Source organism: Suricata suricatta, chromosome 5 (assembly GCF_006229205.1).
Source record: "Suricata suricatta isolate VVHF042 chromosome 5, meerkat_22Aug2017_6uvM2_HiC, whole genome shotgun sequence".
NCBI lineage: Eukaryota > Metazoa > Chordata > Mammalia > Carnivora > Herpestidae > Suricata > Suricata suricatta.
Window position 1 is genome coordinate 104,312,649 of NC_043704.1, and position 18,167 is coordinate 104,330,815.

The window sequence follows — 18,167 nt, forward strand, 5'->3', positions numbered from 1 at the left end:
TCTTTGGGTACAACGACCAAGGAAAAGCCAGGCAAAGACAAGATTTCACATATTCAAGCACTGTGCGGGGTGGTCTCTTAAAGAGTACTAAGGTAAACACCCGCTTACCTCTGTGCATGACCTAAGTTCAGTGGAATAGCCAAACATATCATTTAGAGGGACCTGAAACAAACACAGTAGATATTTATTTATTGAAAAATATTTTAGAAAAGTACAAAAAAGCCTTAAGCATCTAATTCCTTTAGATTTGGGTTACTATTAACTACTCTTGATTCAAAACATTGAAAAGCCAGAGAAATATATTTTCGTTTCACCACAAGTAAAAACCTTATTTAAAAATAATTTCATTTGCAGTTGTGTCTGGGTGGCTCAGTCGGTTAAGCATACAACTCGATTTCGGCTCAGGGCCTAGTCTCATGGTTCGTGGGTCAGAGTCCCACGTCAGGCTCTGCACGGACAGTGTGGAGCCTGCTCGGGATTCTCGTTTCCTGCCCTTCCCTGGCTCATGCATGCTCCTTCTCTCCCTCTTTCAAATTTTAAAAAAACAAACAAATGACAACATTCATTTGACAGTCACAACTAGAAACCAAATCTTTGTTTCACAGGGTGGGCACCACGCTCCGGCTGCAGCGCAAGCACTGACAAGTGTTTCTCCGGTGACAATGTGAATACAGCTTCCATTTGGACACCTCAACATGCAGACAGCAGTGTCTCCTAGGAGGCCTTATGTAATGTGATATACGCTTTCTCCCATGAGACTTACGTACAGTACAGGCAATGGACTTCAATACGTTCCCAATAAACCAAGGAGAACATGATAAAACAGCTATGCAAATAAAGCTCATAATAAGAAAGACAGATAACTCATATCTAAGAAAATGACATATTCACAGAGGCCCACATCTTACTTTTTAGTTTAGCAACTTAAGGGTTGCTCTAAGAGCAAATTCTAGAAATTGCCACACATATCTAAGCCACAAATACACAGCCAGGATAGTGTGTCAATTTGCTCTACACTCTCCAAAAACAAAAACTAACTTTCATTTCCTTCCGTGGTTACTCAAGGCCAGACTGTCGGTGACCAGCAGTGCTCACCTCTGCGTACAGCGTGAAGTAGTCCTCAACCCCGTCTTGGCCGGTGATCACCCCATGGCGCCGGTTAATCCCCGCAATCACTGACCCCTGAAATTCGTTTGGGGCTATGACTTCCACAGACATGATAGGTTCAAGAATACATAATGCTGCATTTTCCAAAGCTGGATTAAAAAAAATTCACAAGTTAGTTTATTAATCTTTCAACAAATGGTAACTCTTTTTTACCCAGATAGACAAAAAGGAGACAGGGAGTGCCCTCCCCAGGTACACACACGAGTGACAAGGTTAAAGTTTTTGATCTGAACTTTTTTTTCTAGTAGCAGTAATAGTCACTCTCCTATATAGAAATTCCAATAAGATAATACATAATTATAGGGCTAAAATTTCTATTACTGTTTTTTTATCCTTAAACATTACTAAGCTGCAGAGAATAACATAAAAGGGGTCTTCACACAATACTCAATCAAGTTCTTTACCATCTAAACTATCCAGTTGAGGGTTATTCTCTCTCTGAATACTTCCAGGAATAAAGACACTAACTGTTAAGTCTTTGACCAGATAAATGGATTCTTTATGGTTGGTCCCTAGAAGAGGATTATTTTTTATAATCAAAAAGCTTTTATCATGTATTTGGAGAAAGTTATCAAGTCACACCTGAGACCCGTCTTTCCTTTTCTAGGCTACACAATTTCAACATGTGATTGAGAATCAGAAGACGAAGTTTCTAGTTTCTGCCCTGCCCCAAATAAGTTATATGCCTTTTGGAAAAATACAATGTGTCCAGGCCTCAAGTTTCTTCACCTACAAGATAAAGACACTTGATGCTTAGAGACATTTAAGCACTAAAATGTGTGTTTCCAATGGGTGTGTCTGGATTGCTTTTTTATCCCTCTTAATATGTAACTAGAACACTTCTTACTGTGACAAATGAGGACTGAAGTTTAACTGTAACAGTGTGGAGAGAATAAAATAAAATTTCAAACATTCATATTTAATTTTAATATTATGATAGTGTGGACTAATACTTGAGCCTTAGACTAGATGAATCATCTCTAAATAAAAACTTTAAGCAACACAGAAAAGATGACAAAAGAAAATATTTTAAGATAATCACAGTTTTCCCAGCATTAATTTGTTTATAATTAACTAATTAGCAATCATTCTTGTATACTCAGTCAAGCCCTTCTCCTGAAGACACTATTAGCTTAAGAGCAATAACTATAAGGAAGGCAATTTAATATACTTGGATCTCTTTGAAATATTCTCTAGTTCAAATCAAAGCTCAGACCTACCTTTGAATAATTGGTCCTAATTCGTGAATTTTGTTCTAAAAAAGAGAAATAACTGAATGCTGCATGTGCCTAAGGGCCATCACCGAAGCCCTGAAGAACCCCATACAGACAACTCTCCCTGGCAGAAACTGCTCTATTTCTCATGACGTCTTGGGTTATCACAACAGCAGAGCTTCCTTGGCTCTAAATAAATGCAATTAATGCAGAAAAAGGCAGCCAGGAAGGTGTGTGCAGACAATATTAAGATTTAGTACACACTGTCCGGTATTTCCAATAGGTCAGTAACATACAAGAGCTAGACTGTAAAAGGGTCAAGGGAACTAAGGGCTGAGTACACAGTGCCCATCACGTAATGATTGAGGGGGTCCCATCCAGATCTCAGTTTCATATTCTCACATTCTGCTCCTCTCCTGTTTACTCCTTCTTTCTTCCTCAATTCACCTGCTCACTCATTTCTAAAGAATCTTGTCCTCACTCATGCTTGCTTCAAACCCCGTGACAAGCCTCTGGAGCTAATTCGCCCTGCCACATTCACATTCACATTTACATGGCAGCCAACACCTTTAAAAGCCATTTTTCCTCAACCAGATCCATGTGGTTTTTTTAAGATAGCAAATAAAAATACCAGTATCATCATAGGAACTTTTAAGACTGCACTGTTGGGCAGAGGAGATACTATTTTTCTTTCCGCCCACAAGGAATACCACTGATAACACCAGGCCAGGGGCTGAAGAAGCCGCAGGAGGTGGCGGTCGGGGCTGGGGCTCTTGTCTGGGGTTAACTCTCAGCCCCGCCGCCATCAAGCATCCTTGAGCCATTCAATGAACTGTCTGAGCCCCAGGTTTCCTCAAGTGTAAGGTCACTGTGAACATTAAGATACGATAATTCATATCAAATCATGTCTCGGCATAAGACACAGCAGAGAAGTGATCAATAAGTGTTATTACGGCCACTCTGAGAAAGAAGCTGGGGAACAGGTGGCATGGCACGGTGCGAGGTCACAGGTAATACGAAGGGAAGAGTGATTAGCATTCACTGTCCAAGTCTGCGTGGTCAAGTGTTTTCAAATACATTCTTATATTTCATTCTACATTCTTTCATTTAATACGGTGGAATTATTATCTCCAAGCAGCCTGGGGGAAATTCCAATGACTTGCACAACTCCACACAGTAAAAATATGGAGCAGAGCCTCGATTTAAATTCAAAGCCCATCACGTAATGGAAATCAAAGAAGAGGACTGTCAGGTTAAATGAGCTAACCCTTATTTCTAGGCTTTTAGTTCTCTTGGCTAAAAATATGATGTTTCGGAGGAGACCAAGCTTAGTGCTTTCTCTAAGACCTGGCCACAGAAAATGATGGAAATGGTTACACCTGTGACCAAGCAGAACATCCAATTTCATATTTCAGTTTTAGTTACATCACTGATTAATCTCAGGGACAAAATTTAAACTGCAACTCAACACACTTCTAGTTTTCATTTTCATAATGAAAACGTGAGAATTTGAACTATTTTTCTTCCAATTTTGATAATGGAGAACAGCTCCGTAAGCCTCGGCCCCTCTGGTACCGGCTCATTAATCAGCGTCTCACCCCCGAACCCTCAGATGGCATTCAAGAGAGGGATATGCATGAAAAGCTGATTTTCTTACTGAACTAAGAAGAACTTCCTTTCACCCTCATACACTTTTCTCTTTCAGTCACGGGTGATTAAAGAACAGATGAAGAAACAGCACAGTAACTCATTCTCATGCCAGTATCCTGCTTATATACACATGTTTATCTGGCAAAAAACAAACAAAATTGCCAATTACCACCTAGTGCACACCCACCAGGCAGTTAATCACCCTTAAATAACTCACACATGTAATGAATAAAAAAGCAAAAGGCACATATTCAACTGTTTAGTTAACATTCATCTACAAGCCATTTTAATGGATATATATGTGTATATTATGGGCATATATATCTACATTTAGTTATATTTCATACAGGAGCAATTAAAAAAGATGATGAGGCTAGTTGTTAACTGACAACCATACCGATTACCTGGTTTTGTGTAAATTCTATCTCCAGGAAAGCTACCAATTTCCAGCCAAGAACCAGCATAGAAAAATCGGTGATTTTTCATTTAACTGTCGTTGTAGAATGTATCACAATATATACATATATCAAATCATCGTGTGTACACTTAAAATATCTTAGAATTTTGTCAATTACACTGCAATAAAGCTGAAAAAAAGTACATAAAGTGATTACAACTAATTTGTCTATCTTAGGATTTATTAAAGTGGTAAACACCCTAGAGGGGAAGAGACAGGTGTTTCAATGTGAATCACGCCTAACACAATCTTTTCTTTGTGACTTAATTTCCCTTTTTCTTATCAACACAATCCTCAGATTATGAAAAGATTTGCAGATCACAGATTTCAACTGCATGTTTAATAAAGAAAATGAGGGATTTTCTGTCCTTTTCACAACTGAAAAGCTAAAATACAAATCTTGTGACTCCCATTGGTTTAAGTAATATAAGGAATTCGAGCTGGTCAAGAAATGAGCGCTCTTCTCCAACCACTGCCCCACACCTGATCATAGATGCAAACGGAAGTGCATGGAGTCCAAGTCCAAAATCCATACAGCATCAATAAAATTGTGGTTTACAGAATGCTTAAAAAACATGTTATATCTGATTTTCCAGTGTCCATTTTGACACTCTTTGATAAAAATATTTCTTAAATGTTTTGTGAATAATATAATTGCCCTGTCTGTACAGACATTATTAATAATGAATACAGAAAAGATGACAAAGAGAATAAACTTTCTGGGTTCAAGATAATAAGTTTCAAGTTCCTTTGTTGAATAACCCTGATGTCAAACTGCTGTGTTATTTGCTTTTCTCTTTTAAAAGCAATGAATCAGGGATGCCTCAGTGGCTCAGTCAGTTGAGCGTCCAACTTCAGCTCAGGTCATGATCTCATGGTTTGTGAGTTCAAGCCCCACGTCAGGCTCTGTGCTGAGCCTAAGAGCCTGGAGCCTGCTTCAGATTCTGTGCCTCCCTCTCTCTCTAAGCCCTCACCTGCTTGCACTCCATCTCTATCTCTCTCAAAAATAAACATTAAAAAAAAAATAAAAGCAATGGATCAGATATATTTGCCGTTGTTTAGGTTTCTGGTTCACTGGGGTTTTAATACAGCTTCATTCTGTGTGGAAAAGGGTCACAATTTTAGCAGTTTCATACAAGGTTCAAAATACTTTCCCATCCTCAAAATACCTAAAAGCCTACACTGTCATACATATAAAAAATTACTTACAAATTTATGGATTTCCTGACATCTGAATAAGTCACTAAAAATAGCATGACTGTAATATTTCTATAAAAATATTTCTTAGAAATCTGAGCATTTCTATCTTCCCTAATAAAAACAGAAATTACATGAAAATTTCTAAAAAATTTAAGAGAACAAGGTAGGATTTTAATTTCATAAGGAAGAGAACACTGTAATCTGTCCTCACTTCAATTCTATAAATATATGCCCAGAACCTGCCACGTCCCCTGGTGGGCTGCCTGGTGCTCTGGGGGCACAGGACCAAAACACAGCGCTGCGTTCTGAGGCTCTGAGGCCGGCAGGGAAAACAGACGCAGTGCGCGAACAAGCGCCAGGACTCAGAATACCTTGTTTGAGAGCACCTTCTCCTGCGCGGATGAAAGAGATTTCATTGGAATCAACCATGTGATGCGCCCCATCTTGCAGGACAAACCGGAGGCCAGAGAGCTTGTGACCAGAAAGGGGGCCTTTCTCACAGGCGTCCAAAAACCCCTGTTAATGAATAAACACAACCTCTGGAGTGAATGAATTTCACTTGCAGATGAATTACCAAGAATACCCAAACATTTTACTGTTCAGAAGTTCTGCATTTTTATAAATACTACATTTCACCCCTCAAAAAAAAAAAAAAAGGATTAGAAAGTTGAACACCTTACCTATTTGAGTTTTAGTACTGTGGCATCTAGGTGAACAATCCCTTGGAAAAGGGTATCATTTAAAGGTGTGAGCTGGATTGAAAGTGATGCTGAAAGTGCTAACCCTTATCATCGTCAGCAGTTACACACCTCTCATAACATCAATCAAGTTCTTAATTTTGGAAGGAGGAAAGGCTAGTGAGAGTACCTCCATCAAAACTGGCATGGGCTTAATAGCCGTGTCCTGGCTCCTACTATACACCCGTCCCCACTGCGCCTCATGAGATCACACATTATAGCTTAGCGTTATAGATGTCAGTAAGAACCGGAATTCAAGAGTAAATTTATTTTTCCTAACGCAGTTCTTTTTTTTTTTTAAACACCTCACTGAGGTATAGCTGATCAATAAACTAGACATATTTTAAAAGTATAATTTGATAAATCTGTAATTCTTTTCAGTCATTTCACTTAAATATTTGTAGAGCTCCTCTAATTCAAGTTTTTCTTGGCAAACAATCACACGGGTGCACATGCAGTAGGATGTATTTATGACACTGCAAGCCTGTGCACTCTGTGTGTTGAAAGAAACATAAGCTCTCCTTCCACCTATGTTAATCCTGGAGAATGGAAGATAACTTAAAAGTATGAGAATGATGAAATGTTGTCTCAAGATGAAGTATAATGAAATACACTAATCACCAAAGATGCTTCCACCACTAAAACCAAAATTAAAACCTATTAGTACATATGTCTAAGTGAAAAGGGTAAATGAAAACCTACAAATCTCAGTCTACAAGAACAGACAGCTGCTGAAGGTTTACAACAGTCTTAAAGCCAGTGATCTAGAAAGCGAACAAACACTAACCCCTAACATGTGCAAAGCACTTCACAATCTACAAAGAAATGTCAGAGTATTATCTGGTCCTCAAGTTTGCAGAGGCTGAGGTGTAAGTATTTTATTTACTCTCAGTTGAAGAAATTGGCTCTGAACACCATGACTTACCAAAGATCACATTCATCAGTAGCAGAGATGACAAGAGAACCAAGATGTTGGGAATCTTAATTATTGATTACAGTTAACGAAGTAGGTTCACTTTATCAAAAGGAATATAGTATCTATGATTAAGAAACCATGATTTCCCCCACATTGTCATAGCATATTTTTATAGCTCTTGAACTTAATGAATTGAAGATTCTAAATCAGATGGACAGCTTAACAATCAGATAACGAAGCAGGGTTGTTACTAAAATGAACCATGGGAGACAATGTGATAGAAATAAGAATTGAGGGGTGCCTGGTCTCTTTCCTCAAAAGAGAATGCAACTCTTGATCTCGGGGTTGAGTTCAAGCCCCATGCTGGGTGGAAAGATTACATAAATCTAACTTTAAATATACACAGATGACTTGATACCTTTATTAATAAGTGGGTTGAAAAAATGTAAGAAAGTTTTTTTTGTTTTTACCTTTTCTACTGCAGGCACAAACTGCTTTGGAATGTTTGCCCCAAATGTTTCATCTGAAAATTCCAACTTCGTGTAGTTCTCTGGGTCCAGAGGCTCCAGTACACCAATCACTTTTCCAAACTGGCCTGCACCACCAGATTGCTTTTTATGTGTAAATTCAAACCTGAAAGTGATTTAGGAGAGAAAAAAATTTAACACAGCATTATGTAATTACCAAAATGAAATAACTCCTACTGATTTAAATGAAAAACTTCATTTCACAATTTTTACCTTTTTCTTTGAACATAATGACCTTGCCATAAATTTCATTATAAAATTTGTTTAAGAAGTAACTCTCCCTTTCCTGTTTTTACTTAGAGGTAAGTATGGTGGGGCACAACATCAAAGTAATTCATGGTTTTAATTATACCAATTCTGGACTACATAAGTAGTCCATCTAAAGCTCTTGTTCCAGTAACCTACATTCCCAAGAGCTCACCCTCATCTTTTGGAAAGCCTCCCTTTCCTGGAACACAGTGTTCTTCTCTTCTTAAATCTCTACAACTGAAGACAGTCGTGAACATAGGAGCTCGATAGTTTCTGTTTGTGTTTACTACTTGGAAGTTATGGAGTGATGCAATACCAGCGAAGAGAGTTACAGATGGACTGACACCCAGAAAGAATAATGCCAAAATAATAACGACCAACAGTAAGTCAGTCAGAGACACATATACAGACAGCTCAGTGTTTACTTCAAACCACATAAAAAGAATAAGCACTTTATATGCAAAGTAAACATTTGTAAACATATACTATTTCACTAAAAAAAATTTCATGAGTATCTACTGTCTGCAAGGCATTTCTTCCTTTAAAATAAAATCTTCCTAGGGGCGCCTGGGTGACTCGGTCGGCTGGGAAGTTGATTTCAGCTCAGGTCATGATCTTGCGGTTTGTGGGTTCAAGCCCCAAATCAGGCCCCGTGCTGGCAGCTCGGGCCTGGAGCCTGCTTCGGATCCTGTGTGTGTGTGTGTGTGTGTGTCTCTCTCTCTGTCTGGCCCTCCCCTCTCTCACTCTCAAAAAAATGAATAAATGTTAAAAAAAATTTTTTTTTTAATGAAACTTTCCTCAAGACCCTAAGACAAAGGAGGCCAGCCGCTGTCAAAATTATCTCAGAAAACTGCAGGTCAGTGGACACTAATGAGTGTGTTACATACAGATCTGTGAGTGGTTTGGAAGAAGTAAATGTTAATTTTGCTAGGAGATGCCAGCGTGGAATACACAGATTTCATTAAAAGCCTAAGTGTGACTGTGCCTGATGAGCTGCCTTTACATGACCTTTCAGCTGCCAAGAGCTTCAGGACGGGCTGTGAAAAACAAAATGCTGAAAGGTTAATTTTCCTGGGAAGGAAAAAACTAGCTATCAGAACTTAGAGAACAGAAGCAGAAGAGAAGCAGAGTTAAAGAAGGGATTCCAAAACCATGGTCTACTGACAAATTCTTGGGTATATTCAAGTTCTCTGAGACATTCAGAATTCTGTTTCCAATTAGGCAATAATATAACATCTGTACAATATAGTCTCGATCGGTGCTATTTATAGGTTAATCACTAACCAGGGATGTTTACCTTTAAATTAAAATTTTTTAAAATTAAAACTCCGGTTCCTCAGTTGTGCTTGTCACATTTTGAGTGGTCAACAGTCAAATGTGGGAAGTGGCTACTGTGCCGGGCAGCACAGAGAGAACATCCCATCACTGGACGAAGCTGGGCTGGACAGCACTGCTCCCAAGAGCCAGTTCACAAGCAAGTACTCTACGCAGTTTCAGGGACCGCGTCTGAATTGCAACTAAGCGGATGCCAAAAAATGGACCACGTAGGTGCCAGGCTGTGCTAAGCGGTTCGTAATGGACTGTGTTTCACTGACTCTTCCCCACAAACTATGGCGTGTGCACTATTTCTATCCCCATTTCACAGAAGTGAAACAACTTGCCAAACATGACACAGCCATTAAGTGGCAGAGCCAGGATTTGCACCAAAACCAACGCTCTTAATCAAACATTTCCCTAGAAGGCTAATAACATAAACTGATGTACCTGCAACTGATGCATCCACTTCGAAAGGTGACAGAGGTGGTACACTCAGACAGACTTCAGAATAGCTCAAAAAAGAGGCGGGAGACTAAGACATCGCTTGGTGGGCAGCTTACAGGCCTGCGGAAGGTGAAGGAACCCACACCCGCCATCAGCCCACCAGCATGCTGTGAAAGGCAATTTGATTTCGGAAAAACATCATCTCTCACAATAAAATTAACATTAATTAGAACTGTGCTGGTTTTATCTCTATTATGTAGATGTATTTTGATTTTATTGTTGTGCCAAAGTTGCAAGCCATAGACACTTTTACTTAGTTTTGTGTTCATGTAGTTGTATAAAATTATAATAATTTACTTGATCCAAGGCTCACAATGATTTTGTTACTTTAAAGGGAGCCCATATATTATTCAAATTTGAGGATAAGAGACTTTCGACTAACCATTCATTAAGCTTTAGTGTAAGATTTGAAGGACTCAAGTAAAGGAATAAGAGTCTCTTAGTGCAGTTTATTTAACATCTAGTTAAATGTTTTACTTAAATGATTTTAGTAATGTTAAAACATTTTAAAGTTATAAAGTTTTCTTTTATTTTTGATTTTTAAAATGTTTTTTTATTTACTTTTGAGATACAGAGAGAGACAGTGCAAGCAGGGGAGGGTCAGAGAGAGAGGGAGACACAGAATCCGAAGCAGGCTGCAGGCTCTGAGCTGTCAGCACAGAGCCCGGCGCCGGGCTCGAACCCATGAACTGTGAGATCATGACCTGAGCCAAAGCCGGATGCGACAGCCATCCAGGCGCCCCAATAATTTAAAGTAATAATTATACGTACAAAACCCATAAATTAGCATGTGTGTTTTTAGTAAATGCCTAATACGTCACAACCTACATAATTAGCTTTGACCTGCAGAGATGGTAACCATACTCTAAAGCTTCATGGTGACTTTATCTAGGAAGCTCACATACTCTCACAACTCTAACAGGTGATAAGCAGGAGATGTCAACTAGCTATATGTGAAACTAAAAATGTTATTACCAGCAAAAAGCTTTTTCAACATCCGAATGTACTCAGTCTCTCTTTCCTGGACGTTATCATAGAAACACATGATTCAAACCATTCACACACCTACCCACCCCACCCCCACACACATGCCAACCTAAGATGTCCACTGACAGATGAATGACTCATCTCCTCACTCCACAAAAAGTAAAACAACCTTCCATTTTTTTTTGAGAAAAAGCCTTAAGAGGAGAAGTTAACCCCTTCATCCTCTACTTGACATTTGTTGACTAATATAACTAGGAAAGACAGAAATACCTCACTCCTTACATTTTGTAAAAAAATATACTTACGCCAAATAAGGATTTTATTAGTAAATTAACGAGGGTATTTGAGAAAGACATTATAAATATGTTTTTAAACTTATTTTTAAAAGTGCCACATGATTGCCCAAAAAACCTTCAAAAATCTATTTTGAGAAAAAAAGCAGAGAATCTCTATTTACAAGCAAACAAGCTAAAGTGAAGGTTTGGCCATACAGATAAAAAGGAACCCTAACTTCCTGATCTAGAATATCCAGTCCCTTCACAAGAAAAACAAGAAGGGAATTTAGAAACCTAGAGAATGAAAATGCACCATCTACTAGAAGTTTGTGGTTGTTTAAGCAGCTTTAAAAACGCTTGCCTTTGTTAGAAGATACTTCAGTGTACCGCTTTAAGTTCAGTTCTTATGTTTTAGTTCTTTAAAAAATTTTTTATAATTTTTTTGAGAGACAAAGTGCGGGAGTGAGCACAAGAAAGCCTGTGCCTGCAAATAGGGGAGGGGCAGAGAGAGGGAGAGATAGAAACCAAAACAGGCTCTCTGCACTGTCGGTCTCTGGGCCGGGCTTGAACTCACAGGGTGAGGTGAAATCATGACCTGACCAGAAACCAAGAGTCCGATGCTTCGTGCTGAGCCACCCAGGTGACCCTATGTTTTAATTCTTAAAATAAACTACTAATACTTTAATTCTTAAATTCTCAAAATGACTCAGAAAGAAGCATGTTTTATAGCAAAATCTCATTTTTCTATGTATTTTTTATTTCTCCTGATCCAAATTACATAGTCCTCCAAATTAATACTATCCTTTGCAGTTTCTCATACCCTGATTTGGGTAGCATTGGTCCAAACCCCACAGAAAGGGTGGATTAAACAAGGCCGGCTCTTGGACTCTCAGAACGGGAAGAAGCAATGCCCTCACTACCTAGAGCTTCCGTGCACTTTGTCCTGAGACTGACACCACGAACGATGCATAAGGAAGGTGTGTTCCAGATTGAATGTGAATCAACAGACTACTTCCAAGGAGAAGAGAAAGGAAAAGGGCAGAAAGCCCCTTCCAGCACTTCAGTAAAGGTCAAGGAAAGGAAGGATGAAGCCCCAGCCAGCCTAACCCACCTCCCCACACCTCCACCCTCTCCAGCCGGAAAGGAGGCCAGGACTCGCCCTCGTAGGAACGCGTAGTCAGCAGAAGGGCGGGGCCACCGAAGCCCGCGCCCCGCGGCAGCTTCCCGGATCTTCGGAAAGAGGGAAGGAGGAAGAGGGAGGGCGGGAGCAGGCGAGCCCGTCCACACCCGAACTCCTCCGCCGCAGCTGCCCCGCGGGAGCCCGGGCCAGCGGACAGCCTGTTCTGCACCGCACAGGCTGGGTCCTGGGTCCCGTCCGTCAAGCTAGAGCAGCAGGGCGCTCACCCACCCGCCCGCTCACCAAGCATGGAAATCCCGCCGACCCACTACCCGGCTTCCAGGGCGGCCTCGGTGGCGGAGAACTGCATCAACTACCAGCAGGGGACCCCCCACAAGGTGTTTCTGGTGCAGACTATCAAGCAGGCCAGCATGGAGGTGAGTCCAGCAGACCGCAGCTGCGGGCGAGGGCCACACCCCCTCGCTTTCCCCCCACTCCGGAGGGTCTCAGCGGGTCTCAGCCGCGGTCTCAGCTTCCTTCTCCGTTCCACCCTCGCCGGTTTTGGGCGAGGCAAGTCTAGGGAAGTTCACATTTCTGGAGATAGTCGACACTCCAGGGGAGTGAAGGCGGCGTTTTTTTTTCCCCCTTGGAAAGGTAGACAGTTTCTAATGGGCACCATTACAAAGAAATGGGAAATGTTCTAAATGTGAAGCGGCATTTTGCCCTTTACAAAGTGAAACCTGTAGGAACTATTCAAAAGAATCTTAAGACTGCTACTGGGCTTCTCATCTACTACACTAATCTGAACCAACAAAAGCTCCCGTCTTCCAAACATTCTTCTTTGCCTTAATTTTAAGAACAATCCTTACCAGACCGTTTTACCGAAAAGAAAGGGGAAGCAAACAGCAAGAGAAACTGATAACCAAAGTCAGAGAAATGCGTTCTGGGCTGAAGCATTGCTTTAATTACCCAAACACTACTGCTACTGCCTGCAGTAAAAGATGTGCTCCCTCTGGCAAAACGGGAAATTAAATGCTTATGGCCACAGCTATAACGAACCAGGCTTGTTTCCGTTTTACTAAAATGTAAGATTTGAGATTGTTGCTTAGTTATCTGAGCAATTTAACCGATAGTAAGAGCTGACAGAGAGAGGTTACTTCAAAACTGCACCAAATAAAGAGGTATAAACTCAACTGTATTTTGATTCAAACGTGAAATGCCTAAACATTGGTCTTACAGTTACAAAATTTGTTAAAGTATCATTTTGCAGGTCCACTAATGTATAAGTAAAAACATTACTTAACATCTCTAACCACTTTGCAGTAGTCTGCCCCAAAATGGAATTCACCTCCTTTGAACATGGTTTGGAAGGTATACGGGGCTTTCTGAAAATGTTTCATTGGCATAGCTTGTTTTTCGTCTTAGAATAAAAAGATGTTTCACAATATCTTTTGTAGAGAATTTAGGATCACAGATTCAGAGGCTGACGTCCTCTGATGACTGAAAGTGAATTATAACCCATTTTATTTATATATGCTTTAATCCCCTCTTCTGTTCTCATCCAAAATAAACCTGATAGAGGACTTACTGAATTTGATGCTATATACATGGTGAAATGCCTTTTTCCAGGTCTAAGGCTTTAATCATTTACCCCGCCAATCAGCCCTCTGCCCCAACCAAACAAGAGTATATATACTCTTCTAACAATACAAAGAACTGAGTTACCGTTGTAACAACTCAATCATGTTTTTTTCTTAATAGGATATTCCAGGAAGAGGACATAAGTATTGCCTTAAATTTTCTGTGGAAGAAATTATCCAAAAAGTAAGTGAAACATCCCTTATTTCTAAATAAAATTTGATTCTAGAAATATTTTGGATCACCTTTGCTGTTAAAATCATAGGATTAATTTTTTTAAAGTTTTTGTAAAATCCCTGCCTTGAAAAAAATGACTATGCAAGCAAGGGTCAGATTTTATGTATTTTAAAATGTTCTGAGATACATGGAGTAATTCTGTTGAGCTAGTTAGCAAAGACTATACATTTCAGTCCAAATAAATTCCCTTACAAAAAGGTTATAGACTCAGGGGCAGAGCATTTGACTGCAAAAAGGTTATATATAGGACAGTCTGAACTTATGCCTAATATGAACAGGTGAAGTCATTTACTCTTCAGGCATCATCATTTTCTTATATGTCTGCCCTTCTCATTCGGTTTCTTTTAAAGAAATTTATGAGCAATAAAACGACCAAATGATACCACCATGTCAGAGAAGAGTCTTTCAGTAATGGGACAAGGAAATTTTTAAAAACTATATTCCTATCAAATAATTAGTGAGACACACTAAAAAGAAAGGAACTGCAATTTGTACCACAACCGTCTAAGTTATAAGTTCCCTGTATTAGATATTTTTAGGAAAACTAGGCCACACCCAATTAGATACCTCTGTATAATCAACACTCTGAAGTCAAGTTTGAAACACCATCAGAAGGCCAACACTTTAAACATTGTATCTTAAGAATGACAATTACTAATTGATGGCCATCTACATGTAAAGATATTTTGCAAAATGTTTCAAACAGCAGGATACACTGAACTGTACAGCTGAAGTCCTGTACCCTCTAATGGGACAAGATACTGCACCAGAAGTCAACTTCACATTTGAAGGAGAAATTGGAAAGAACCCAGATAAAGAAGATAACACATTTTATCAAAGACTGAAGTCTATGAAGGAACCACTTGAAGCACAAAATATTCCAGGTATATAAATAAGGCATGGAAATTTTTTTTCAACTTTAAGAACAGTATTAATTATCTATTATGCTCAGAACTGTTAGATGTTAACATTATGTTGGAAATATACTGGCCTTTGCAAAAATACTGGTAATTACCAGTCTAAAAAAAAAAAAAAAAAAGGGCCTTGCAACTTTGTAGATGCATGGGTAAATTATATTCTGTACACATTTGAAGGAAACTAAGACATGACTTAGATTTAGATTTTCTTAAAGGTTAATACAGTATATATAAAGTGATTCCATTTACCATATAAATGTTTCCCTCACCAGACAGTTTTGGAAATGTGTCTCCGGAAATGAAGCCAGTTCGACATTTAGCCTGGGTTGCCTGTGGTTATATAATATGGCAGAATTCTACTGAAAACACATGGTATAAAATGGTAAAAATTCAAAGTGTCAAGCAAGTGGTAAGTGATTTCTATAAAATACACTATTAACAAAGTTTAATTTACAGAGAGTGCGATGATTCATAATTGGATAAACAGTGCCCCTTTAATCATTTTGTATTAAAAATAGCCTCTTTGAAAGAGTGAGACTTACAAGCAAGGCTAAAAAAAAGTGAAGCTGCAGTTTCAAGAGAGTGAAGTATTGAGTTATAGGTAATTTGGCATTCAGTTCTTGTGCTCAGCTTAAAACAGATTATATCCTTTGGCAATCTAAATTTTATGTTCAACTTTCTGTAGCTATGCAATACTGAAACTACCTCTGTTTCTCTCCTCTACTGAAATGGTGGTGCCAGAGTTGCTGAGAGACAGGGCTGGCATTTTTTGCCCCAGGGATCAGCCAGAACAAAAATATTAGCATCTTAATCTTTGTGAAGCTTCCTGTATATAATTTTCTTTTATAACCCATTTAGTCATAATCTACAACCTCATTTCTTATTGCTACCCTGGTGTTTTAAGTCTGACAGGACTATTTAGAACTGCTTCTTGCTAGACTTTAAAGAGAGAAAGTCAACTTTACATTTCAGCCTTACTAAGAGGTTTAAAAAGTTAACTGTTGATATGTAAAAGATATAAAGAAAACAACGCAAAGACACCACAACAAACAGTCTGCGCTCTGTAAGTGAAGAGGACTTTCCACGTGGCTTGGCTTGGCTCGCTGGTACAAACTGCAGGGCACCTGGAGCACCTTTGCTCCACAGGCTTTTGTAACCACAGGATACCTGCGGGCACTGGGGGCCCGGACACCCTGTCACAGCCGTCCAACATGATGCCAAATCCGTCACATGGATACTATGACATTTTCAGAAACAGAGCCTTTTTCTAATGCATTTCTATAGACATTGCCTTTGGTTACAACATTCCTGTAGGGGTACTGAGGCCTCAAATAATTGAGTAACATGTCCAGGTTACAGAAATTATATGGTCATAATCATGGTTTTCAAGGCATGTTTTTGTAGCAAAATACGCACAAGACAGTACTAGTAGTTTTATGAAAGAAGACTCCTTCATCAAAGTTTTAAAGCATTAATTAAAATTTCAGCAGGAAGGTTTACTGCACATGTATAATCCCTATTAACCAGCAGTTCGTGCTTTCCCCCAGAGGCTAGGGCTTGTTTCAATACATTGATTATAAGCCAACAATCTTGTTCAACACATCTCTGGTGAATGTAGTTTTAAACTATGCGGATGCAGTATTTCTGTGTAGCTGATGGTATAAGTACTTTATATGCCTTTAGCAATAAGCAGCAAAGCTTTAATTATAAAACCAGATAACTACATTCATTACATTTTACTATTCTCAATTTTTAAAAAGAGAATTTCTATTATAAAATTGGTTTCCTTTAATGTGAACACTCATTTCAGTAGTTTATCCCTTACATGATCTTTTTCTGCATAATGGAAACATTAAGGAATTAACAAGTGTTAGATCGTAACACTCTAAACTAGCTATCACAGCCCTGAACCTAAAAAGGGTACACAACTTTTACTTATTTAAAGCTTATTTATTTATACTGTGAGAGAGTGTGTGTGAATGAGGAAGGAGCAGAGAGAGACGGAGTGAAAGAATCCCAAGCAGGCTCCACACTGCCAGTGCAGAGCTCAACATGGGGCTTGAACTCAAAACCTGTGAGATCATGACCTGAACTGTCAAGAGTCACCTGCTTAAAAGATTGAGCCCCCCAGGCCCCCCAAGGGTACTCAACTTTTAGAGTACCAGGTGAAAAAAATCATGATTTTAAAATGTAGTTTGAATGAAAATTTTATAAGAACATAGTTTTTCTGATGAGGCTAAATTATAACATTCAATTTTTATTTTTACTTATTAAATGCAAGTATTATAATCATCTAGTAATGAAAGCTCAATTTTAAAATGAACATATCATTTCTGCCAAAGATACAAAGTTTCAAACACCAAGTTTTTATTTTTTATGATAGCAAAGAAATGATGACTTCATTGAATTAGACTACACCATTCTACTTCATGACATTGCATCTCAGGTAAAGTATCATTTACCTTTATCTGATGTGACTTTGATAACGGAGACTTATATTGTAGCCACAGTGTATGTCTAAGTCATAATTCTGACTCTAAATAAGAATTCATGTAAATTAAAATATGATACCAGGCTGAAGTGTATTATACTTGTAGCCATTTAACTTTTTTTTTATGCTGTTCTTTATAAGGACTATTTTATCCTATAAATCCAACACTGTTTCCTTAAATATCTTCTGAATTTTATCATAGCATTAGTTAGTTTCCTTTACTTGCAGGAGATTATTCCTTGGCAAATGCAAGTTCTCTGGCATCCACAGTATGGTACCAAAGTAAAGCATAACAGCCGTCTGCCAAAGGAAGCACAGCTGGAGTAAGTGAAGACCCTAACGCTGGGTGAAGTGACGACATGCTTATAAATTCTCTGTGTTCCATCCAGATCTTCACAGATACCTAGCTTATGGGGCCAAACTGCAAAGTGTAATTTTATATAAATGTCTTCATTGCGGTATAGAACTACACAGATTCTGTAACAGTGTCATGATGTAAAAGTATCCCAACACTAATAGTGGTCTGTATATCCTATAATAAAAAGCTTCAATTCCAGTCTCCTACTG

The 18,167-nt window shown here is 38.9% G+C and overlaps 2 protein-coding genes across 3 annotated transcripts in view; one reads left to right on the top strand and one right to left on the bottom strand.

Moving 5' to 3' along the window:
• GFM1 (G elongation factor mitochondrial 1) overlaps nt 1-18,167 on the bottom strand; it is a 43,519-nt gene that overhangs the window by 1,038 nt on the left and 24,314 nt on the right. The window contains exons 14-17 of one of the 2 annotated variants that reach the window (XM_029939979.1): nt 7,812-7,974; nt 6,060-6,204; nt 1,096-1,256; nt 109-162 (exon numbers count right to left, since the gene is read on the bottom strand). In XM_029939979.1, coding sequence (XP_029795839.1) covers nt 109-162; nt 1,096-1,256; nt 6,060-6,204; nt 7,812-7,974 — 523 coding nt within the window. Of the gene's footprint in view, nt 1-108; nt 163-1,095; nt 1,257-2,221; nt 4,619-6,059; nt 6,205-7,811; nt 7,975-18,167 lie in introns of those variants that run through there. The other variant, XM_029939980.1, reaches the window with a different exon arrangement.
• On the top strand, nt 12,456-18,161 carry LXN (latexin). Its single transcript, XM_029939981.1, has 6 exons — nt 12,456-12,754; nt 14,079-14,141; nt 14,899-15,076; nt 15,382-15,518; nt 17,493-17,555; nt 17,829-18,161. The coding sequence occupies exons 1-6, from the start codon at nt 12,626-12,628 to the stop codon at nt 17,925-17,927; spliced, it is 669 nt and encodes a 222-aa protein (XP_029795841.1). The 5' UTR covers nt 12,456-12,625; the 3' UTR covers nt 17,928-18,161.

Excerpts from the sequence above, each read along its gene's own strand:
- LXN (XM_029939981.1), top strand. The coding sequence starts at position 12,626 with ATGGAAATCCCGCCGACCCACTACCCGGCTTCCAGGGCGGCCTCGGTG. Across the intron at positions 12,755-14,078 it reads TCAAGCAGGCCAGCATGGAG|GATATTCCAGGAAGAGGACA; the intron begins GTGAGTCCAGCA and ends TTTTCTTAATAG. Across the intron at positions 17,556-17,828 it reads TTCATGACATTGCATCTCAG|GAGATTATTCCTTGGCAAAT; the intron begins GTAAAGTATCAT and ends CTTTACTTGCAG.